Source organism: Oreochromis niloticus, linkage group LG18 (genome assembly GCF_001858045.2).
Source record: "Oreochromis niloticus isolate F11D_XX linkage group LG18, O_niloticus_UMD_NMBU, whole genome shotgun sequence".
NCBI lineage: Eukaryota > Metazoa > Chordata > Actinopteri > Cichliformes > Cichlidae > Oreochromis > Oreochromis niloticus.
Window position 1 is genome coordinate 11,188,739 of NC_031982.2, and position 25,092 is coordinate 11,213,830.

A 25,092-nucleotide genomic window follows, 5' to 3' on the forward strand; every position below is an offset into this window, starting at 1 on the left:
TATTACTTCTAGACTATTGCAATTCATTACTATCAGGTTGTTCTAAAAGCTCCCTGAAAAGCCTTCAGTTGATCACAAAATGCTGTAGCAAGAGTCCTGACAGGGACTAAAAAGAAAGATTACTATTTCTCCCAGACTGGCTTCTCTTCATTGGCTCTCTGTTAAATCCAGAATCAAATTTAAAATCCTTTTCCTTACATGTGAGGTCTTGAATAATCAGGACCTATCCTATCTTAAAAACCTCTTAGTATTGGATCACTCCATTAGAGGCCTTTGCTCTCAGAGTGTTGGTTTACTTGTGATTTCTAGGATATTTAAAAGTAGAATGGGAAGCAGAGCCTTCAGCTTTCCAGCCCCTCTTCTATGGAACAGCCCCCAGTTTGGATTCGGGAGACGGACAATCTCTCTACTTTTAAAATTAGACTTAAAACTTTCCTTTTATGATCAAACTTACAGTTAGACCCTTAATTCTGAATCCTCCTTTAGTTATGCTGCAGTAGGCCTAATATGGTGATGCAGAAGTGCTTCTCTTTCTCTCACCTCTTTTCACTCACTATGTGTTTATACATCACTTTGCATTTAATCGTTAGTTATTACTAAACTCTGGCTCCCTTCCACAGTCAGTGTTTTGTCCTGTCTCCCTCTCCTCACCCCCAACTGGTCACCACAGATTGGCTGCCCCTCCCCGAGTCTGGTTTTGGGAGGTTTCTGTTAAAAGGGATTTTTCCCTTCCCACTGTCACCAAATGCTTGCTCATAGGGGGTCATGTAATTATTTTTTCTGTGTTATTGTAGGGTCTTTGCCTTACAGTATAAAGTGCCTTGAGGTGACTGCTGTTGTGATTTAGTGCTATAGAAACAAAATTGAATCAAATCGCACACCATTTCTTTTCCTAAATTAGAAAATGCCCCCCCGAATAATTTTGCCTATATTAATGTCAGTATGATAATGCAATGTAAACGATCATAGTTATAGGATAAACTGAAGAAGTTGTTTATCTGCAAAGTCACTGTACATTTGCAATGTGCATATTAGAGTTGCAAATATGCTGATTTTAAAAGAGATACTCTAATCATGTGCTAACTGTGTACTTCCTGTTTTCACTAAAATCAACACTTCACTTACTCTTGACTCAAACATTATCCTTAACCAGTGTGATTCTTTGCATCATCCAAGAACATATGCAAATCTATCTATCTATCCATCCATCTATCCATTGATAGATATTAATAGAGCTATTACCACTATCTGACAGCAGCATTCTTTCCCTCCCTAACTCATGGAAAAGCAGGAGTGGGCGAGAAAAGCAGAGCAGACTTATTGATGTAATGATTTTCTGTTTAGCCTGAAAGAAAAAAAAAAGATTGACTTTTGTGAAGTACAGTTTTTAGGTGGATATCATTTAGCTTCATTTATAGTTGACCTATTGGAGGCTACATGCTAGTACATGCCAGGGTTTTATAGAGAAAATAAATTACACCAGGGTCTTTTTCATATTCAAAACTTTACTCAAACAGTCGGTGTTTGCAAAGAGTGTACAGACTTAATGCTGCCATGGAGACAGGACCAAAGGAAACCCAATAGTAGCCATGATCACAGCTAAAAGGTATCTGCAAAGGTCATCTTACAGAGGTTTGTAATCCTCTGCACAAGTCTGTTTTAAAGCAGGTTCAAGGGACTGCACATGAAAGCAAACTCACCTAAATCCAAAAATGAGCTGTCTCGGTTGTTTGTCATCAGGGATCGAACTATCATCTGAAACTGCGATCTCTAAAGCTAGCATTTATCAGAAACACAAAATCTCCACTTAGTTGAGGCAATAAGCCTAAAAAAACAAAAATAAAAAAATAAAAAATGCTCAGAAGGAAGATAACTAAGCTATTTGAGCAAATTTAGCAATAATAATCTTTACCTCCCGAGGTCACTGCAGAGCAAACGCGAGCCTCAGCTTGGACAGCATGTCTGAAAACCAGTCAATATAATAAATATAAATACATCTGAGGTTTTCTACAGACTGTGAAAAGGACATGACAAAAATAGCTTTGTTTTCAAACTTGATGCACTTGCATAAATAAAAGTATAGTAATAACATTACTTACAATAGTTATAATAAACCAAGATAAACCAAGGTATTGTAGGCCCTCTGAAGTGTAAGGCTTGGGCCTATAAAACATGTCAAACGTTCTCCGTCTTCACAGTAGATGCACAATAACACAACTATGTATGGGTAAACTACATACTCTAAACGTATTTCTCAACCACAAAAACGCAATAAGCAACAAGATCAACTGTTGTTAAAACTGTGACAGAGAAACTGAGTTCTTTGGGGTTTATGATTTGACACAGTTCTTCATAACTCAAACTGATAAGGTCAACAGCTACAGTGTGTCTGCATCAGTGGAGAAAAAAAAAACAGACTTGAGAAAACCTCCATCAACAAGTTTTTTTTTTATGGCAAAAATATTGTGAAAATATTAAGCAAACATCAGTCAGAATCAGTTATTTGTGATTTAAGTGAGAAATATGTTTTCGCAGTATAACATGTAAAGTTTTTTAGTCAACAGCTGCTAATCAGGGTGGCAGTGAACAAAGAAAATATCCAACGTTTTTCACATTTAATTCATTAATGGCTTCTTCCTGAGAGAAAGAAAAAAAATGATGAAATGGGGGAAAACAAGCAATCTCCAGACTGCAATGGGACATGAATGTCTATGAATATTATTCAAAGCACACAAGAGTCAGTTAAAGTCCCAGCCGTAGTTTATAAATATGGAGCCTGGCAGGCCGTGGAAGAACAGGAGGGGCGGTCAATCCTTTAAGCAGTAGCCGCAGAAAGAAAAGGATGTCACTCCATGATCGCTCGATAGATGACGGGCTCAATGTAGTCCTCTCTATATCGAGAATTGATGACCCGTTGCCTTTTGGTGTTCTGCTTGACGTCGTTTTGTGTGAAGAGCTCGAAACGCATGTCTGATGCCACCGACTGAAAAGCAGACAGGAGATACAGAAATTACCACTTGGTTATACAGATGTGTTGCAAACACACAACTGCAATTCCACAACAAAGTTGGCTAGGTGTGTAGAAAAGAAGGACAAAAGAAAACAAAATACGGTCACCAGTCCCACTCCGCAACCTTCAAAGTAGATGCACCTACGTGCATCCTACGTCACCTCGTTCTCAAGCTATCGTGTTCACAAAGTTGGGTGTCCATGTCGTCCACCCAGCAGGGTGACGACAATACCCTATCAGCCTATCAGAGCTGAGGAGTAATAAAAACAGATTGTAATGTTCTGCAAAGCTCATAAACCCCATTGTTACTCATAATAGAACACAGAAAAATAGTTAAAGATTAATCATCCCCTCATCAGTTAACAAGAGTACATTTGTAGAACTGAGGCTTGCTGTCCTGTTCTTGTCTAATAAAGACCTAATAAAGTATAGTTGCTCAACAGTCTCGGCTCTTTGTTGAACGTTTCACTTCATGATACTTGAAATGTTTTCAGTAGGTGAAAGGTCTAGACTGCAATGAGGTCAGATTTTTTAATGCATGAAACCACGCTGTTGTAATAGCGGTTTTGCATTATTTTGTGGAAATACACAAGGTCTTCCCTGAAAAGGTGTCATCTGGATGGGGCACATGTTGCTCTAACACCTGTAATACCTTTCAGTTGTCACGCTACCTTTCCAGATCTGCAAACTCTCAATTTCACAGGCAGTTATTCATCTCCATACCAGCAGAGTGCTGATTATAAGCTCCACCGTAGTCTTGAAGATGTAATGTTCATATTTTCCAAAAAGAATTTCAAATTTTTAACCACAGAACAGTTTCCCAGTATGTCTCAGCCAATTTTAAATGAGCTCTGGCTCAGTGAAGACAGCAGTGATTATGGCTTCTTTTGCTATAACCTGCATTTGTGGATGGCATGGTCTACAGTGTTCACAGACAGTGATTACTGGAAGTTTTCCTGAGCCCCATGGAATGATTTTAATGCAGTCCTGCCTGAGGGCCTGAAGACTAAGTAACTAAGTAATTAATTACTTTTGAAAATAAGTAATCAGTAAAGTAACGGGATTACTTTTTGGGGGGAAGTAATCAGTAATTAGTTACTGATTACTTTTTTCAAGTAACTTGACCAACACTGTCCAATACTAATTTTGGACTTTGTCTCCTGGATTTTGGTAAAAGGTCTGAAGATCATCTCTCCACATTCCCTGAATCTGTTGATATTATGTTCTGTAGGTCAGCGGTTACCAACCCCCGAGCCCGAGTCGTTTGGTACCGGGCCGCGAGAGTTGAGGCTCGGGTGTGAAATTTATGGTTTTCAGGGGGTTTTCCGATTTTATCGTTAACTCTGTTTCCCTGGGTCTTTTCCTGTGTGTTATGAATAAATCTTCTTCTTTTGGTGCCGGTACTGGTTTTATTGTTGTATTTATCTGCGAAAACTTTAAGGCCTGTACGTGAAAATATTGTGGGATATAAACCGGCCTGTGGCACAAAAAAGGTTGGGGACAGCTGCTGTAGGTGACGATATATACATGGTCTTTGTAATTTTACACTGAGGAACATTATTTTGAAATTGTGAGACAATTTGTGGATGCAGGTTTTTGTAGATTGGTGAACCACCTCTGAGATACTCTTTAGATGAGTCATGTTACTGACCTGCTGCCAATTAAAACAGTTAGTTGTAAAGTGTCCCTCAAGCTGTTTATTTTAATACTACTTACTCTCCCAACCTTTTATTAGCCCTGTACAGACTTCTGAGACATGTTACTAATACTTTTCATGAAATAGTAAAATGTCTTTGAGTGAAGTAACATCTGATATGCTTTCTATGTTCTATTGTAAATAAAATATGAGTTTAAGTTATTCATTCCACTGTTTTTAGTTACATTTTACACAGCATCCCAACAACTGGTGTTATATTCATTTCCACATAACATAAAGGATTGGGATTTTTAGCTCACCATTCTTGACTTGACTCGTTTAGGCAGATTCTCATCTAGAGTGTAGATGTCTTCTCGCTTGGCAGAGATTTGTGAGCCATCCTCAAATTCCACCTACACACACACACACACACACACACACACACACACACACACGTAGGAAGTGCTTAAATGAAAGCATATTTGAATATTTCTACTCCTCATACTGTATTGTATGCCGTTGTGTCACATAATAATTATATTCATAGCCATAGTAGAATTCACATTCAATAGGTGGGCAACAAAGATTAATGTCATCAAGTAAGTGTGACAAAAAGTGAAATGTCTGACTCCGCTCCTGACAGATGTAACAGTAAAGTTCACCTCCCTCCGGCATAAAATGTCCTTTATCCTGTTTGATGTTAAAGTGAATTTTTCTCATCCCGGCCACATGAATTCTTCTGTTTTAAATGTATATTTGTATTAAAGAAAAACATTTTATCCACATTGAGCTTGATCTTAGACAACTTATTATGTAGTTCTTCTTTCTGCCAAGAAATTCTTTAAACATATTTAAACACGCTGCATTCATGAGAATTAGACAAACTGATCTCCCATCAAAACTCGCATCTATTTTCTGTATAGAGCTTAAAAACATGACTGATAAAGACCCTTCATCTTAAAGTATTACAAACTTGTTAGCAACCATTTGTTTAACATGACAAAATGTTAATTATTAAACCAGAGCACCAAGACTTTACAGTCAGCCTAACCCAGCATTTTGTGTGTTGATGAAGTCAAACAGAGATGAAGCTGATGAGGATCAGAGGGACAAACAGACACATGCTTACCAGGTACATGGGGATGGAGTGGGAAGCTACAAACTTGGCTCCATATATCAGCCCATCTGTCCATCGAACTTGAACAGCATCACCTTTGGCAGGTGGGCCGAGGCGGACGCAGTCCCGGTTCTACAAACACATGAAAACAAATATTGAACTCCGGCCATCTTGAATGGGAGGGCATTTAGAAAAGGAAAATGTAAGGGCAGCTTTAGCTATGTGAAAGTTTATTAACCTCAATATCCTCAGGGAAGAGGTTGTCGCTGAATGAGCCGTCGTCAAAAACCACTTCATAAAACGTAGCCGTGGTTAGCTCCAGCAATTCGCTCTGGTAGTAACGGCCATTCTTGTATTTACAGATCACCTTTTGGCCCACTGCCAGTTCCTGCATGGCAGCTTTGCTGCGCTGTGGAAGACAAACATACTGAGTGTTAATCAAATGCTATTACTTCAAAGTTAATTTTTTCCCTACAGCCCTAAAATAAAGCGTAAAACAGTGGCTGTAGTGCAATAAAGATAACAGGTTACAGTAATGTTTAAACATTATCCCTGCTGTTTTAGAGAGGAGCGGTGCTTCAAAGGATAGCTGCAGATTTCTGTCAGAATCTGCAGATTATACAGTACAAATAAAATCTTCACGTTGTCTTCCCAACAGTTTCACTAACATCTACACCGGATGGCCAGGAAGCCTTCGCGATGTCTTCTCCGGCGCTGATAATTGGCGTCTGTCTTGTGTCAGTGACGTAAAAGACGGATTTAATGCGACATGACCGTTCAAACAGCTGTCGCTTTCTAAAACATCGGATATGTATCGGATTCAGTACCACATACGAAAGTGACCCAGATCGGATTTGAAAATATCGGATTTGTGCCGTTCACACTGTCATACCATGATCGGATATGGGCCGCATAGGGTCAAAAAAATCGGATTTGATGCGCTTTCGCCTGCAGTGTGAACGTAGCCTTAGTGAATCAAAGCTTCAACATGCAAAAGCAGAAATCCCTGTGCAAGCTTCCAGCTGTTATGGTGCTGCACGGCTGACTAAGCTTGTGCTGGAAGCTACAACGGAAGGCAAGACAGTTCTCACTTTATAAAAGCATTGTGTTGCAAAGAAACTTTATCAACTGATAACATAAATGAAAAAAAGGAATTTTAAATGCTACAACAACACATGCCACAGTTTACACAGCAGTGTAAACAACATTAACTATTTTACTGGCTATGTGGACACAAGGAGCTGCAGACTAAACCACTTAATCAGCAGTGCAGGGTGGGGCAAAGAGTTACATTAAAAAAAGTCACTTAATAATATCTGTTGAGCACTCCAGTTAAATTTTTTCTTTGTGTAAAGGCGCCTACTATATTTACCGCTCTTTTGTGGATTTAGCCAACTGAATTCCACAGATATAGGCAGAGGGCTATATGGCTGATTTCCAACCCTCTATACACTATGAAGCTAGTACAAAAGGTAGAATTTAATGTGTGAAGCTAAACAAAATCATAACCTTGAATTTATATTACTACCCTGCTACCCTTAATGAAACCAAAACCACAGCTTCGCCTGCACCAGTCCAACACAGCACATCACTGTAAACCGTACAACACCACTGCAAATTAGCAGCTTAGATTGCCTAACTGCCTAATACATATTGGTACATTTTTTTCAGCAACTTTTGAAATACAGCAACTCATCAAGTATCTCTCACAGTAAGATGTTTAGACGTGCTGCTAGACCGCAACTTTAGATCTGAACTTTGAATGTAACAATGCCATTCAAGGAGACCTTGAAATGGTATTATGTTCTTTTTATGACGCAGAATCTCTATACATTCAGCTGGAAGTGTATGAAAAAGTAACTAATTTAACAGTATTCATTAACCTACCCATCAGATTTAATTGCTCTTTAAATCAAAGTCCAAGAAAGCCATTCAGGGTCATTTTAAACCTTGCTGATAATGTGGAACTAACACTTCTTTACATTGAGGAACTGAAAATGCTTCATCTCTGAAATAAACAATTTTGGGATGATTGAATACAGAATTCTATGGAAATCCAAGCTAAGCAGTGTAAGCTCATGCCGAGAAAAGGGCAAATTTATTTGTTATTTCCTTTCACTGGTAATCTGTTTTACACCTTAAACACATCTTCACAGGACAGTATCTTCAGAAATTATTACTGGCTAGACTGGGACTTTCAATGATTACCTCAGGTATGGCTGGTGCTCTGTGCCTGTGGCAGGTGATGAAGACAATAAATGGCCAATCATCTGGGTGCATGAGGACACCAGCTGCCTGAGCACATGTGGGGTGAAATGCCGTGGAGCAACGCCCATGGGAGCACTGAACACAGCAGCCTTTCACTTCCCTCTTTATCCGTTTCCTGCAGTACACACATTTCTACCGGAGAAAAAAAGACAAAAGAGTGGAATAAGGGGGTGAAATTAAGTGTTCTATATTGTAAGTGGGAGACTAGGAAAACAAAAAACATGAGAAGGGAAGAAGGAGAAAAATCGTCTAAGCCAAGCAGGGAGGATGAGAGGAAGGAAGCCAGAAATGAATTATAAAAGGCAGCCCCAAACACAAAGTGAGATGCAGACATGAGGGAGGAAATTATACAACTTCCTGTTGACAATTTAGTGACATCATGTGTCTTATTTAAACACACGTAAAAGTAGAACCTTTGACAAAGGTTCCTTTGTGTTACAGACGTGTAACAAGCCCAACTATTGTAACTGAATTCCTTCATTATTTCCATCACAATGCTTACATCTCAAACAAACTACAAGATAAGGATAGTGCAATCCTTGTACATTATTTTGAAATTTACTTTGTTGAGCTGACAGGAAGCTAAAAAAGTGTGTGTGTGTGTGTGTGTGTGTGTGTGTGTGTGTGTGTGTGTGTGAGGGACAGAGTGAGTGAGTAGGTCATGTCATTTCACAGTTAAGCGGTACTTTTTCTTTATTTTTAGAAAATACAAAAACAAGAAGTAAAACTGTGGTGACAGTCCAACAGGCAGCACAGTAGTTAAATAAAAGTGATGTGTGAAAACTACAAACTCATGACATCAGTTTCCCAAGTACCCTTGTGCTTGGAAGTGGAAAAGACACAAACACACAGCAGGCAACTACCATGTCATTTCAGGACAGATGCATTCCACATTCACAGGAATTACCTATATCCCTGAATCTACAAAACACGTGACATTGTGTGGGTCACCGCACTCATGGGTAATCCTACAGTACACAGCTGTACTGACTTACCAGTCTGAAACGTGGCAGTGGGATGGCAGAGATATCAACAGGGCTCCGCTCAGTGATGTTGACAAAGCGAGCCTCCAGCACAGTTATGGCACACATCACATGAACCCACCTGTGTGAAAAGCAACATGAAGTGGATTTCACAGAAAGAGTACGCGGTTATGTTCAGCAAAGCACCCCCACCGAATGTTAGGGATACATGTTATTGTCTACACATATTCAATATTGAACAAAGGAATGTAACTGTTAAAAAATTGCCATCTTGTATTTACAAAAATCTAAAGATAAACTAGTTTCTCCAGTTGGGCTTAACTCAAGATGACTTTTGAATAATATCACTTTAACAGTGTGTGCGAATCTGCTATTTGAACTTCAGCACACTGATAATTCTCTACCCTCTAACAGGATGTGACAACATCACCTGAGCTAAAGGTCTTTGCCTTCGGGCGCTCTCCACATTGTTTGCATAAATAAAGTAGAGCGCCAGGAATTATCTGACTCGGGTGCATGTGAGAAAGCATATAGTCAATATAGTGAAGACAGTCAATCTCTTCTATTTGGGTAACCGACGTTTGTTTGTTTACACAACAACCACACACAAACACACCTGTTTGCGTGGGTGTGTGCGTGCATGCTTGCATGTGTTTGTATGCATTTGAAAAATCAGATTAGCTTAAAGGTCTAATGGTTGAGATGGATTTCAGAGGTAAGAGGTTGAAGGAAGCAAAAATTACAGCTGTCAAAGAGAATGACAGCAAGAGATGGCCGGCAACTTTATGACATCATTTCGCGACTCTGAGCATGATTGACTGAATCCAAGAAGCAGGGAAATATTTTTGTAGAAGTGGTTTTTTTATGTTCTATTGTCTTAAGTTCTCAGAAGTTCAAAAGAAAATTCAAGAGACAAAGACAGAGGCAGAGCCCCAGTTTCGACCTCTTGCTGCATTACTGTGTGTAAATGACAAAGTTGTGTTTAGAATATCATCGCTTGTTTCTTTTAGTACTTCTTACTTGTCATTGTTGGCTCTCTGTAAAGCTCCTCCTCTCAGGGAACACAGGCAGCAGTCCTGCAAGCAGAAACATGCATCATATATTTTTAGCTGTGGTATATGATTCATTTATCTTATTACACCAGATTGGATGTTTTGATACATTAGGACAGTATATCGTTCTTAGTTTACACTGGAGGAAAACCACAATTATGTAAAGGTTTGCATGAAAAAAAAAAAAATCAGTCATATGAAGCTCAATCTCGTCTGATCATTTGTTTGTCCTACAAACCCAACAGACACGTGCTAGAACAGGAAAAAACCACCTCAGCATGTTTCAAGTAAGTAAACCGCTGAGTGTCGCCAATAAACAAAAAGCTGGACAAAATTCATGAAAGAATCACTGACATGCAGGACAGGTCTCTCTTTAAAAAAATTCTGTTTATTTCACTTTTAAAAATTTGGACAAAAAGACTTGAATGAATCAAGTCTCTTAAAGCCATTTAAAGCTATGCTAGGCAGTAACATTTAAATATTATTATTTTGTTACTATTTACTTTTCTGTGAATAAAACTAATAATTATTGCAAGCTATTTTTATTTGCTTTCTATACACCTTTTTTTTTTTAGAAACCTTTATACGAGATATAAACCAGAAAAGCACTGATACAAGAACCATGGGGAAGTAACAGCTTAACGTGGACACCCTGAACCCTGATTAAGCCCTAAGATTCGCTAAAAACAGAACAAGGACATCTGTTCAATAAAATTTTAAGTAAACCTACAAAAACAAAAAAAAAACCTTTTCGCATACTTAAACCATGACCTCAAGTAAGATAAGACCGAAAACTTCCACAAGTCAAAAAACACAAAACTACAGAACATCGTCTCAGGCTTAATGAAGTGTACAGTGGAGCACTGCCCACTAGTGGTCAGAGGGATTTGGACTATCTTCAGGACACATTCCCAGAATAGTTCCCTATTGTTTTGAGCTGATGGGAATGCTGAGAGCAAAGGAAATTTTGAGATAATTTTTGAAAACAAAAGGTGGGAAAAATAAATGTCCACCCAGAGGAAGGGGCCACTAACGCTATCTCTGCAGAGAGGAAGCGACGTCATACAGAGCCAAGTTTTAATGATGCGGCTGTCAACAAGCCAATTCTGTAGTGCTGACGTGAACAGTTATGCTTTATTCTGTACCATGAAATAATATAAATTATTATTATTATTATCATAATGATTATTATTATCATGATTATTATTATTGTTAGTAGTAGTAGTACTACTACTACAACAATGTTTTGACAGAGAGAAAGAATCGGCATGTGCACATATGCAGACACTGTTTTAAAAATACAAAGGTATCTTCACACTCACAAAATTGCCAAATGATTTTTTGCAGCAGCAGCAGGAGCTGCAAATCATTACAACTTCAGTCAAATAAATTCACAATAGAAGTCTCTGTTATACAAGTTCTGCAGTTCTAGTTATTGAATTGCAGAACACAAAAACTAATGATTTGCTCCTCTGAGGACGGTAGCCGTGAACACAGCATGTCTATACTGGTAATCCTTTTTGTTTCAGGTACTTTCAGGTAGCAAGCTGTTCATATCATTTTGTGTGGGTATAATCAGCGAACCACCTCAAGTTTATATATTTTTAGTAAGTAGTACATGTGTTAGTTTCAATGCAACCACAGAAACTGATCTCTCAATGCCAATGGGCCCCACAGCAAGTGTGTTATCATCCTATATGGCGAATGTGGCTTAGCACAAATTTATAAATTGTTTACATCTTACCTCATCTAATTTTACTTTACATTTAACACTTAATTAAAGACATACACACGTTTTTTGTGTGTTTTAACAGACATTCATCCGTTTCTGTTAGCAGAAAACAGAACCACTATGAAAGAGTGACACAAATGGGGCCCATTAAGATTCCAGTGGTAAGCTGCCTCCATTTATGAGCCTTTCCAAGCAGCAGACTATCCTGCTAAACACTTGATTTTGCTGTAACATCCTGTAACATAATCAACATACACAAGCTAACACTAATGGATGTGATGCCATTTAGACTAAATACATGTACTAAATTGTTCATTTAGATACAAGTTTATAACTAAGCAGAGCTAAAGACTTATTTTAACCTGTCAAAAAGAAAAAAAGAAAAAAAGAAAAAAGAAGGATACGCCTTCATTAACTAACCTCAGTGATGGCGTCAGCCTCACAGCGGGCACACAGCCATTCATCTAGCTCTGCATCATCCCTGGAAATGCCATAGCAACCTAAAACAACCGGAAAAAACAAACTCAGACATTTCAAAGCCTAAAAGGGCAGAGATGCTAAAATCAACTTTTTGCTTATTCTTATTTTGCTTTTCTAAGTAAAATATTCTTAAACCATCAACTGTTAGCAGTGCACAAGGTATATAAAAAACAAAACTGAGGGCTACTGTTTGCAGTAAATTTTCCACTTTCATTACTCCCCATTCGTGTTCTCTGTAAAGCAAATAACTCTAGCACGTCATTCAGCAAAACCATTCACTTGAGACTTTGTGAAGCAGCTGCTAGAGGTACTGGCTGCATCGTTTTACGCGTCAAAGGGGCGTTTATGTATTCATCTTTTATGTGCCTATTTATTAGAGTAGCTTAAGAAAAAAAAAAGCAGCTGAGTGTTAGTTTCCTAAAGAAAAACAAACAGGTTTGGATGTACTAAATGTAATTAAGATTTAATTTAATAATCCCTCAGCCTTCTTCTACCTAACTATTTTTAATAGAAGCATAAGAGAAAATGGGCTTACTTGCATGTACACGTACGCAGCACTGAGCGCAGCTCACTAGGCGGCTGGTACCATCCTCGGCTACATTAGGGTTAGACAGCTGCCCCTCCCCGCTGTCAGTAATCTTACTGGACTGGGTGTTAAAACACATTTCAGGGATCAGTGGTTTAGACCACTGTTGGCCCCCTGGACGGTTCACCAGGGTCACGCTCGAACTCCCAGTGTTGGATTCAGACTTAAAAGAGAAAAAGTTTAGAGGCTTGTTAGCATCATTGCTCTCCTCAAATTCTGATAAATCCAGTCTTTTGACCGAATACAGAACTACATGCAGCATATTTATTGCAATCTTTGTTTAAAGAGGTATCTTAATAGATCTAACACATTATATTATTTGCAAATCCATAGTTGCTCTTTCTACAGCAGAAGCAAGGATATAATATAGATGAATACAAGACAGTCAACAGTGCTGTAATCTGGTGATGCTTCAAGATGTCTACTTCAATACATCTAAAATATAGGTTCAGATAACTTGATTCACAGTATACTGACACAAAACTAACTTACTAACCCACTGTGCCAGTGCATACTGACACCTGCTACATATGCATTTCTGGCAGTTCCTTTATGAAGGGGCAAAACTTACGTAGGAGACTATTTAAATCAAGCACGCAAACCGATTTACTAATGTTTGCGACACACAGTTTACTGCTAACTGTGACAATACTTAACAGGAAAAAAACATGTCTTTTTTCCCCACTGACATTTAAATTAACTGAGTTTGCCTGTGTTTAGAAAACGAGAACTTTTGTGAATCACTCGTAAAACTAACCACACCTACGTAGATTACACATGGTTTAGTAAATCAGACCCTTAGTTCCTACCTGATGGTGAGTGTAGAAGAGCAGGCAGATAGAGCAGTAGGGAGCCTGTTGGCCCATCTGTTTGTTATATTCCCTCTCTGCATCAGGGTTAAATGGCAGACACTGCCATAACTGGGTTAGCGGCTTTGCCCACTCCTCTTTCTCCTCTTGGATGACCTGCACATCTACGTATAAATCTATGGATAACAGGTGTGCCATGAACGAAGGAAGGACATGGTGAATCCATTATGTTTTAGGAAGACAAGGTGACAGGATAAAACAAAAACATTAAACACTTTAGTCTTATAAATTTACAACACCTGAGTTCATTTATTAGCAGCTATAGCAAGAAAAAGATATGGAAAAAAATTAAAAGCCTAAAACAAGACCTAAAATCATTGTGGTAAACACAGTGCTTGGTAATCTGGCGAACTACACACCACACAATTACACAGCGGATCTAAAATACTACGTACCGTCATCACTGTGTGCCTCCCTGAACAGAGGGTGATGACGAGGCAGCTTACACAGCTGTGCTTCCTGCTGGTTCTTGACAGGCTTGCAGTACGACTGCTCGTCTGACACCTGCTGGAGAAAGAAGTGCATAGCAAGATATAACTAAAGGACACATAATGCACGTTGTAATAAACATATCAAAAATAATTTGCAGTGAGGTCTCCCTATAATCGGGCATAATGGAAGCTCTGTACTGATATGCACATTTTTCCAGATAACAATCCGATCCAACCGTGCCTTTAAGCTTCTGGTCTCAGGCATTAACTACTTACATGATGAATCTGAGGAATCACCTTCAGCTCATCTTGCACTGGTTTCATGACAGGAATGGTGTCTTTCAGGATGACAATGCCATTATCCGCGAGGGGGGATTGGTTACTCTGTAGTTTAAACAGCATGAATTACATTGAATATCTCAGATTTTAGAATAATGGCTATTAAAATTCAACACACCAATGAGAGAGATTATAAAAAGACTACAATGTTAATAGAGATTAGTGTGCAAACATTATGCATAGAAAGACACACCAGTACAGAGCAACCAGAAAGTCCTGCGGGTGTTTTAGTTTGGACACTCACATGCGTATTACCAAAGCAAGCGGTTTTAGTGAAACCTAAGATTGTTCATCTTGAGGTGAGACAATTCCCTTTTCGGATGTTAGTTTGTTAGCCTATAAATACTTGCCCGTTCCCCATCACTTCCTAGATTTGTTAATCAATCTGGGTGCATGTCTTAGAGTTAAGATGTACTAACTTTTGTTCATGTAATAAAAATACATTTTTACCAAAATTGCTATTAAATAAATCTAAACGATATCATAACATTGCATTGCATGCATCATCAAGCTAGACCCAATTTCCACTACAATCAGGATTACCAACATCTGTGAAGCTTTTCTGAGTTATTTTACAACACTCAGATCCTGACAAATTATATTTAACTTATCTCAAAACAAACTGCAACAGCATGCCTGTGTTACGTGTACGCTATTGACATAACTTACACATTTACTTTGATGTTTTTTTAAAATACATTTTGCTCAACAATTTTTCATGCAGTGACACTCTGGGGTCGTTAAAATGTCCTGTTATCCACATATGTAAATAAGTGTTCATCAAACAGTGATGCTAATAGTGCCTGTAATTAATTACTTGCAAACAAGAAAAACAATAAATATTAGTGCTGTCAAAATTAACGCGTTAACGCAAAGTAATCCGCCAACGTGATTAAAATGATTAAAATTTTTAATGCAATTAACGCATCTGGAGTGGAGAATGACTCAAAATCCCTGAAATGTTTTTGTCAACGCATTTCGGGCAGTTTGTCCAAGTAGAGTTACCTTCACGCATGCGCAAATGGGCAGCTGATCTGGTAGTGACGGGCAGCTGAACCAATCAACTCAATATGGAACATGATAAATGCACAATGGGCCTCTCGATGGGAAATTTGAGTATTAAAAAAATAACAAGACGGAACAGTCGACCGACATAAAATATTATGCACGTTGCGCAAGAAGGAATTTTCACATTTAAAATATCAACACTGACAGGAAGCTTACATTAGTCGGGGATGCTGGTAGCTGGGTAACGCATCACCCAGCTTGCAACAAACCACTCACGGAGCATCGGGGACTCAGTAGGTCTACCTCGGAAATATTGACTGACACAACTGCCAAGTGGATTGCAACAAACTGCAGACGTATTAATATCGTTGAGAACACGCGCTTTACATAGCTTTAGTTCCTCGTTTCAAGGACTTGAAGTGCCTCACCAAGAGTGACAGGGAGAGTGGATAAATGTTTCAAATCAATCAAATCAAATCAAAATGTATTTCTATAGCACATAATAATACAACAAAGTGCTTCACAGTCGGTCAGAGCAATAGCATAAGACAGAATAAAAAGAAACAGTTAAAAGGAGGGCAGGAAACAATATGAACAATATGGGTAAAAAAAAAAATTAAAAAAAACATAACTAGCCATGAAATAACATGCTAGTTTGAATCAAAAGCCAGACTAAAATAATTATTTTTAAGACGCAATTTAAAAGACTGGATGGACTCGGAGGAAAGAATATAAGGAGGGAGGTTATTCCAGAGTCTGGGAGCTATGACAGCAAAGGCCCGATCACCTCTGGACTTCAAACGAGACCTCGGTCTGACCTGCGTCAGGAGCTTTTGATTGGAAGATCTAAGTGCCTTATTAGGGATATACAAATGGAGGAGTTTGCATAGATAGCTGGCAGCCAAATTGTTTAAAATTTTACAGGTAAGCAAGAGAATTTTGAAATTGATACGATATTCAACAGGGAGCCAATGTAGGTTGGCTAAAACTGGTGTGATGTGGGCATAATTTCTAGTACCAGTTAAGAGACGCGCAGCTGTGTTTTGAACTAACTGGAGCCGGTTAATAGAGGAAGATGGGAGGCCCGAGTAGAGAGAATTGCAGTAGTCTAATTTGGAAGTGATAAGAGCGTGAATGAGCTTTCAAGGTCCTTCAAAGGGAGGTATGTAGATATCTGATGCAGCTGGTAGAAACTGTTTTTTACCACAGAGGAGATCTGTTTCTTGAGTTTGAAAGCGCTGTCCAGGAAAACACCAAGGTTTCTAACAGTGAGCGCGAGATGGCTGGCAAGGGGCCCTAAGGCATCAGTTAGTTGTTCCAGCGGGGTGTGACTATCAAAAACTATAACTTCTGTCTTATCCTCGTTCAATGTTTACAGAGTTTTTTGTGAACATGAATGTTCAAGATGTTCAATAAACATTTAAAGTGCGTATATTTTTCCTTTTTTCTCGAGTCTGTTTGCTCATGCAAAATGAAATGCGATTAATATCCAATAAAAATGGATGAGATTTAATCGTGATTAATCAAAATTAATTCACAGTAATCCTGTGATGAATCTGATTAGACATTGTAATTGTTTGACAGAACTAATATATATTATACATTAGTGTATATTTACCTATTAGTATATAGGTTTTTTAAAAGTTGTATTTCACAGGAGAGAACCTGTGCTAAAAGATTGAAGAAAACTATTCAAATTCTCTTTGAATTTAAGCATACATTCTTTGTGTTTATTCTGCATTTACTTCATTATATTGCATAAAAGTCAGTTACAAGCTTAAACATAAAGTTGAAAAGTGTAATTGCAGCCAGGCTATTGATCAAGTAACTGCAATTAATTGCGATTAATTACAGAAAATTGTGAGATTAATTAGTAAATTTTTTAAAATCTATTGACAGCACTAATAAATATGTTTTTATTATTAGTTTGTTTGGCGTTTATGAACAGCCGTTTTTGCCATATGACTATATACAGTGCTACAGTGAAGACACATGTCTGTGTTTTTATAGGAGTGAACAAGCAGAGAAGGCCTGAAGAGGAAGAAAAATAAATAAATAAAAATAAATCAGCCATAGCGCAGATTTTTGCCTGTCAGTTTAATATAATCTGAGGCAGGATCTGCGCTAATCCATGAATCATCATTTGTCATCTTGAGGTTAGTCTACTCAGAGGCAGAGTTATGTTTTGAGTTGTAACACCTGCTTTCTAAGAATAGGCGTCAGTACTAAAAAGCAAAGATGTGATTAAAAGCTGCTTTGGGCAGCCTGCTGGTAACAATCCATGCACTGTGGCCCGTGTTCAAACATGCATACAACACAACACTGACCAAATGAACAAATATAACAACTAACATCTTTCCCCTGTTACATCTTTAATGTAATTGTTTATTATAAAAACATAATTTTTGTAATTTTTATATTAAAGAAATATAAAAACAAAGTCAAACCTTTCTCTTGTTACTCTTGGGAGCCTCAGTTTCCACTTTGTCCACATCTTGTGGCTGTGTGTGAACCAGCGGGGAAGCAGGCTTGCTTATGGGCTCAACTTGAGGCTTCTCCACTTCAGCAAGAGCTTCGACAGGCACAGACGTTTTGGGTTCATGTTCTTCTTTGTCCGTCGCCACAATATTTTGTGCTTCTTGTTTATTCTGTGCTACTTTGGTCATAGTGATTTCAAACTGAGGCCGTGCTTTCATTTGCTCACAGCGCGGCGCCTGAGATGAAGATGGAACCGGCGTTAAGGTTTTGTGCTGGAGATGGCGGGCCTGGTGCTCTCTGGCATAGCTGTGCACATGTAGCTGTGTGGTGGGTTGCCGCTGCGTCTCCTGACTGTAGCTCTGCACCTGAAGAATGTCTTTAGGACTCAGAGTCCTGTGGAATAGCAGACTGGCAACACCCATTTTGCGGGCAGGCTGAGTTCCAACTTCTGTCCACATAGAGGCTGCTGAGACTGAGAGATGCCCGTTTCTGGACCTGGACTGAGATGAGATTGCAGGTGCACGCGTCTTGGTATAATGAGGAGGGCAGCCACTGTCACCCTTACTTTGGGACAGGCCCCTGTGAAATGGATCCATTAACGTGAGCTTGGTTGGAGTGACAACCAACTTTGGTGGGCCTGTAAATTAAATGAAACAAAAAATAAGTTTTGCTACGCTGTTCAACTCCACCATCAAGCAGCTGTTGTTAGTGGACTCTTGGTTGCCATACAGGAATCAGTGAGACAATATTAATACCTTTATTTCTTTTGCCATCTTGTGCCACAGCCCGTGGAGGTATAAGACTGAGTCTAGGACGCTTTCCATACTGCTCTTCATCGTCTTCATCTTCAACATGAGGCACAACTTCTTCGGGCACTTCCAGACACACCCGGTGTCTTTTGGTCTCTATTCTTTGTTTAGTGCTGAGATTCAACAAAACAGATGTGGCATTTGTTAATACCGTTCCAGATTTTCCCAGTTTCATCAATGTTTTTCTACCATTTAATGTGAAGTAATGTGAAGATGTATTCTAAACATATGTTGCAAAAAAACAACATCAGTGAGATTAATCCATGAACACCAGTAAAACACAGGTGAGGAACATGCAGAATGAATACTTTTGATACCTTAAGGTAAATTTGCTAATAAAGCACACTTGTGAAGTACTTAATTGCTACTTTTATTAAGAAATAAATATCTTAATATTCTGCTAAAGCTGGTTTTATGGTAGCACAAAGGTGGCACCCCTGCTGTCAGCTCAACTCCAGGGACTGCCTATCTGCCTACAGTGTGTACTGTTGCCAAACAGAGGCAGTGTACAAGTATGTGTTAGAACCAGTCTATGAACCACTCTTGCTTGTACTCTTATAGCCGTGGTCAAGAGTAAAGTTATGACATACAGTGAGATAAAGTGAAACCAGGTGTAAAAACACTGGCACCAGCCATTGGTATCCCTAAGCCCCCCAACCCCCACCCATAGCTACAGCTATGGTATCAGTTTCAAAATTCTATCAGTCACACAGTCACATTGTTCTCAAGTTATCACATGACGAGTTTGAACCTAAAGGTCAGAGGTCACTGAGACCAAAACTCGTCCAAGATTGTTAGTAGATACACCTATAATGTCAATTTGATGCTCCTTGTCTCCATAGAGGAAAAGTTCATATTCACGAAGAGATTCATTTGTACAGTAAATGGCCCACCTCTTCCACTGTCCGTCCTCCCCACAGCTCTTGATGGAGCTAGTCTCACTGCTGCTGGTGATGTCATTAAAGGACTCATCCAAGAACTCCTTAGCTTCTGGGGTGGGTCGTGAGTGGTCAATAGGCACCTGGTCTCGGCCTTCAAGCCATTGTTCGTAGCGATCTGGCTGGTACTTTTTCACAAAGACATCCATGGAAATCTTCACCATGTCTCTACGGCATGAGCACTAAAGGGAAAAAATGCATACACAGATTGTGTTTTAAGTAATAATAAAACTTATTTCTTTCCACTAAGATAAGAATCAATTTGTTCTTCGACACTGTGAATGATTGTCCTCACCAAAACTGCCTGCTTGCCATATTCAATCCATCTCTCTGTAGCAAAGTTGGTGGACTCTGCACAGTTGAAGCCGTGGTTGAAACCAGCATGATAGGAATATGGGAAAGTGATCATGAACTCCCCAGCCTCCTGAGTAATCTAATGAAGAGATAATAAAACAATAAGCAAGTGCAGTTCATGCATTTAGCTTGTGTCATGGCTGAAAATATGATAAAATGTTACAAAAAAGTTACCCTTTCGAATGGAATGCTGTATTTTTTCAGTACAAAAGGAGAGATCAGAGTCATCTTATGCCTTAGAAAGGCATCACAATTCTGAGCGCTATTGGGAAAGAAGCCTAGAAGGAAAGAGATCAAATCTCCAGTGAAATATGAATATTACAGTAAAAGATTCCATGACTGTGATGTAGTCATTGTATAGCTATATAACACATATCTACAGAAAATATCCTACTGGCCACCTACCTTGAGCCAGACGCTCAAATCTTTTCCCGTGCTCTGGAGGAATACAATACCTGCAGACAATCAAATGCTGAAAATTACTTGGTGCATGTATCCATCTGCCCTACATCTTTTCAGCCTGGTTTCTATGCACAAGTTGAATGCTTTCTTTAGTTTTAACACTGTGTACACACTTAACAGTTAACTGCTATTTCTGCCTCTTCTTTAACACCTTGAGAGACGAAACTGTCTAATGTAAATGAAAACCCTTTGCATGTCAAAGGCCTCAGCACCCACGCATGAAACAGCACTCACGCCCAACCCGCAACCCCCGAGTTTCAAGCAGATACGAGAAACCACTATTTTTTTTTTTTTTTAAAAACCCACTGTGTGCAAGTTACTATTAGATAAAATTACCATGATTTAGGCTCTCCAAAGTGCAAATAATTGATACTGTAGAGGTCCATGTCCTCTGTGTGCCATGGAAAGGTGGTCTTCCACATGCCAAAATACAAGTAGGGTGTATTAACACCCTCAATAGTGATGCCGCTGTCGCGCTCCACAGTATCCAAAATGGTGTCCAGATGGCAAATATTCCACTCCTTGACATCCTACCAGTAAACAGAAAACAAAACAAGAATTGTTTTTTAAATGAGACTTAGAAACAGAATCAGTCAGTACAGTATGATCAGTGATGTTATCAGCTTGTGTGCCGGGTGAAATAATGTTAACTCACTGGATCATACAATGTTCCATTAACATCTGCCCCATATAAAGGAGCATTAAAGGTCACGTTCTTCCAGTACTTCCTTTCCAGCTCCTCAAAGTTATCATAATGTGGACTACAGTACCTGTAAAAGAAGAAAAAGAAAAACGTTTATTATCATTGACCAATTCCACAGATTTAAAGCATGAAAAGATTGATTATGTTAGTATTAGTACTCAAGACACATCAGAAAACAAAAATCTTCAACCTCTTTAATTTTGCGCTTCTCACCTGTTGCTGTTGGCAACCCTGCGAAACTCTCTCACCGTCATGGATCTCCTCTGTATGTTGTACTGCGTGAAGAGACCTGACACACCTGTCACAACCTGCTGAATGGGTGCAGGTATCACCAAGTCATCTATGTCATCATAAGAATGTCTGGGCTTCCATTCTTTTGGTGGGACAATCTTGGAAGAAAACATTAGACAGTGAAGCTTTGAAAATGGCTGCATAAAAATATCAAATAATGGACCAAGTGTTAGCATATGTTGTGTTAGCACTTACTTTAGCCAGGCCTGCTTTATGTGCTCCCTTTGACTCCATATATGCAACATAGCGCCTGAAATTCTTGAATTCCTCGGCAGTGGGATAAAAAGTCATAATCCCCTTGGAAGCTTCCGAAGCCATTTCCAAAACTTGATGGCAGCGCCTGCAAATGTAAATGGTCAAAGTATTTTGTGGCATGCAAAACAATTTGCATGCAAAGGGAAACACATTTAAGTGGAACTTACATGTTGCCCTTCACACATAAAGATTAAACAAATATTTTTTTTTCCAATGTAAAATAAGGTACTGTGCAAAAGTCTTGAGCCACAACTTTTATATAACATATTTTTTTTGCTAGGAAAATGAGAAAGATCTGCAAACATACATGGAAATACAGCAGAAGAGAAAAAGATTCTGACAGCCAATATTTGACCACCTTTAGCCATCGACACAGCCTGAACTCTCTTAGCCAAGTCTTCTTATAATTTCTTTATATTTATATAATGTATATGTCTTCATAGTTATTCTCTTGTGACTTAGCCTTGGACTGGTTCTTATATAGCACTTTTCTACTCTGAGCACTCAGTGCTTTACACATCTTGCCTCATTCACCCATTCACACAAGCACTTCTATGCTCTTTTTTGATGATGATTTGAACTAAAACTTTAAAAAAACAATTTCTACTCGATAAAACCTGTTGCCACTGTTTTTCAGACCAGTTCTTGGCTAGTCTGGCATATCTCAGCCTTTCCTCCCCATTCCCCTTCCTTAAGAATGGCTTCATCACAGCCATCATTCATTGAGACCATTTCTGATAAGGCTTCAGTGAACAATAGATGGATCTACTGAAGGGACATGACTTTTGAGATAGCATCTTACAATGCTGTGATTGCAGCCATTCCCCAACTCTCTGTGAATGGTACTCATGGCCATTGATCAGTGTTCTTTGATCAGTGGGTTTTGGTCAGTGATTGTTGATCAATGGTCATGGGAATTTGCATAATTATGATTAAGGAACTGACCTCACAGCCCATTGTTCCTTCAGTGGGCTGGTTTCAGTCATTATGCAAATGTACTGTTTATAAGGTTTGGGGAAACCTGCAGTCAGCTGAGACTGAAGAAGTCACTTGGATGAGTGACGAAACGTTTCTCCCACAAAACGCTACGTCCAGATGAACAGATTCAACTTTTGGAGAGTGTGTTACATTTAGGCTTTTTTATGGATTCACCAAAACAAATTGGAACAAATTACTGACTTAACAAGTCAAATTCTCTGAAAATGTGCAGGAACAAGAACTGGACTGAAAATAAGTGAAAAAGCAGCCAATGTCCAAGAAAAACTATGAAAGACCTTCAGAAAACCATCAGAAATTATTGCTTGAGACCACTTTAAAAATGACAAGAAAGTCTGGCTCTTTGGAAGCGAAATATATAGAAACAACTAGTGACTCAAGACTTCTGCACAGTAATGGATTTGTATTTATGATTTTATTGATATTATTCATACTACAACTCAACTAAATCTTCACGCTGTAGTAAGCAGCCGTCAAAATATTGTGTTATAAATAGTAGTGGTTTCCGTCAGGATCGTCACAGCGCCTCAGTACTCAATACGTCCTGTAGTGGGCGCACACCACGTACACGTTTGCCATTGAATTAAAACGCTCCCACGGTCTTGTACGGAAAACATAATCTTATTTAATGCGAATGTGTCCTTAAATGTCCTTGTTGTCTGTTCGCACTTGCACACTTGTAAGTTTCAGCATTGCATTAATGTGGAACAAGCTAGCCTGTGAAGTGCTGTACCCGCCCCCGAAAAACCTGCGGCCATTTATCAGTCTCTTTGATTCGGACTCGCAGATGAAGTCCACCAAACAAATATTTGCTCATTTACAAACTTGCTAAACAAGCAGGAAACGATTCTTGTAACGCCACATAATGTTAGCATTAGCCACTATGATAGCATAGCACTGGTGTCCGATTTAGCTCTGGTGACGTCCGCAACACTGCAAACTAGGACATAGTACTGAAAGTGAACTATATGACTAAACCTTAATTCTAAAGTGACAGGCAGCAGATTTCAGAAGGCTAGCGTTAACTGACCTAACCTTAGTTCACGTTAACACCGACATGGGCTGAGACTATGCTCCGTATTACAGTTTCCACCAACGCTAGTATACACTATCCAGCGAATTCGTATAGTGTCATCTTTGCAAACTTGCATAGCGGTAGCTTAAGTTCTCACATCACAGGTATATGAAATATATAAAAATTATTCCAAAAAGCATCGTTTGAAATGATTGTTCGGGTTGAATTACACAGACAACACTAAAAGTGAAACTATCATTTGTCAAATCAATGATGTTTTGTCAGGAAATAGACTGCACCCTGAAAGGGCTAGCATCGCCTCTACATATTAGCATCGTAAGTTCAGAAGTTCACATTCTACGACGAAGACAGCTCGACATGCACTTACCTACCACCGCTGCTTAATTCTCTCAGAAGCTGTCCCTTGCGTTGTTGATATCGTCGTAATCAATACAAGCGGCGACCTAGAACATAACAGACAAAACACAGCTTGCTAACTAAGCCCCCTGTGAGTAGACGAGTATCCTCCATTACCAGCTCTACGCATGTACACGCTCCTCAGATTTTGTTTACCACAACACGCATGGGAGACGCTTAGCCAATCAGAGAGCCACTCTGAGGCACGTCATAAGACCGCAAAAACCGTCTTTCTGTAACCACGAGATTTGATATGACTGTATCAGTCAAGGGAATAGTTCACTTTTTACCTACAAAAGATGGATATCATTATATTTAATTTTTTAAACAAATGTTGCTAAAATGTTCATATTACAGTCTTTGTTCTTTAAAGGTTCAGCTCAAGATAATATAGAAGAAGGTATTCATTCAGCAGGGTATACAAAGTTTTGTTAAAGGGGTCCAGCTCTTCAAATGCAGGTAAACAGATTTCTGCAGTATCCACAAACATGCTAAACATACAATACATGCTAATAAAAGCACTAATACATAAATACTACTAATAAATACACATTTATTACGACAGAAAACTATACATTAACCTGGTGAACAGTGTACAAGAGTGCATTACAGTACAGAACAATGGGGAAAGTTCCACACCGACCTCTAGACAGCGAGGACAGGGCCAGTTCAACATCTGATGATCAAGTGCTGAAATGTTTTTTTTAGTGTCAGCCGCCTATTTCACAAGTTGAAATGGCAACAAACAAAAGCTGAATAGGTTAAAAAAAAAAAAGTTTAAAAATAATGTTCCTCAATTAAACAACAGCAACTCAGAGAAACAGGACATGGCCTTCACCTTTTTTAAACTCAAGTGAGTTCCT

General features: G+C 38.9%; 1 protein-coding gene across 4 annotated transcripts; it reads right to left on the bottom strand.

The window, feature by feature from the left end:
• Positions 1 to 1,485: 1,485 nt before the first annotated feature.
• Positions 1,486 to 24,385, bottom strand: kdm4ab (lysine (K)-specific demethylase 4A, genome duplicate b). 4 transcript variants are annotated; one of them, XM_013270712.3, is made up of 23 exons: positions 24,201 to 24,385; positions 21,742 to 21,886; positions 21,469 to 21,644; positions 21,208 to 21,322; positions 20,889 to 21,082; positions 20,496 to 20,545; positions 20,265 to 20,368; positions 20,032 to 20,169; positions 19,692 to 19,918; positions 18,745 to 18,911; positions 17,959 to 18,626; positions 14,441 to 14,548; positions 14,129 to 14,237; positions 13,674 to 13,849; positions 12,814 to 13,027; positions 12,219 to 12,298; positions 10,035 to 10,090; positions 9,027 to 9,135; positions 7,972 to 8,163; positions 6,002 to 6,172; positions 5,776 to 5,895; positions 4,967 to 5,059; positions 1,486 to 2,983 (listed from the first exon to the last, which is right to left on the bottom strand). In XM_013270712.3, the coding sequence occupies exons 2-23, from the start codon at positions 21,862 to 21,864 to the stop codon at positions 2,846 to 2,848; spliced, it is 3,528 nt and encodes a 1,175-aa protein (XP_013126166.1). In that variant the 5' UTR covers positions 21,865 to 21,886; positions 24,201 to 24,385; the 3' UTR covers positions 1,486 to 2,845. The 4 variants fall into 4 exon arrangements, with proteins under 4 accessions (XP_013126166.1, XP_005476125.1, XP_013126174.1 ...); XM_005476068.4 differs by having other exon boundaries at positions 14,129 to 14,240; XM_013270720.3 differs by lacking the exon at positions 14,441 to 14,548.
• Between the last annotated feature and the right edge of the window lie 707 nt (positions 24,386 to 25,092).

Excerpts from the sequence above, each read along its gene's own strand:
- kdm4ab (XM_005476068.4), bottom strand. The coding sequence starts at position 21,864 with ATGGCTTCGGAAGCTTCCAAGGGGATTATGACTTTTTATCCCACTGCC. Across the intron at positions 14,549-17,958 it reads CCAAGAGTAACAAGAGAAAG|AGTAACCAATCCCCCCTCGC; the intron begins GTTTGACTTTGT and ends TTTAAACTACAG. Across the intron at positions 14,241-14,440 it reads TGATTCCTCAGATTCATCAT|CAGGTGTCAGACGAGCAGTC; the intron begins GTAAGTAGTTAA and ends TTCTTTCTCCAG.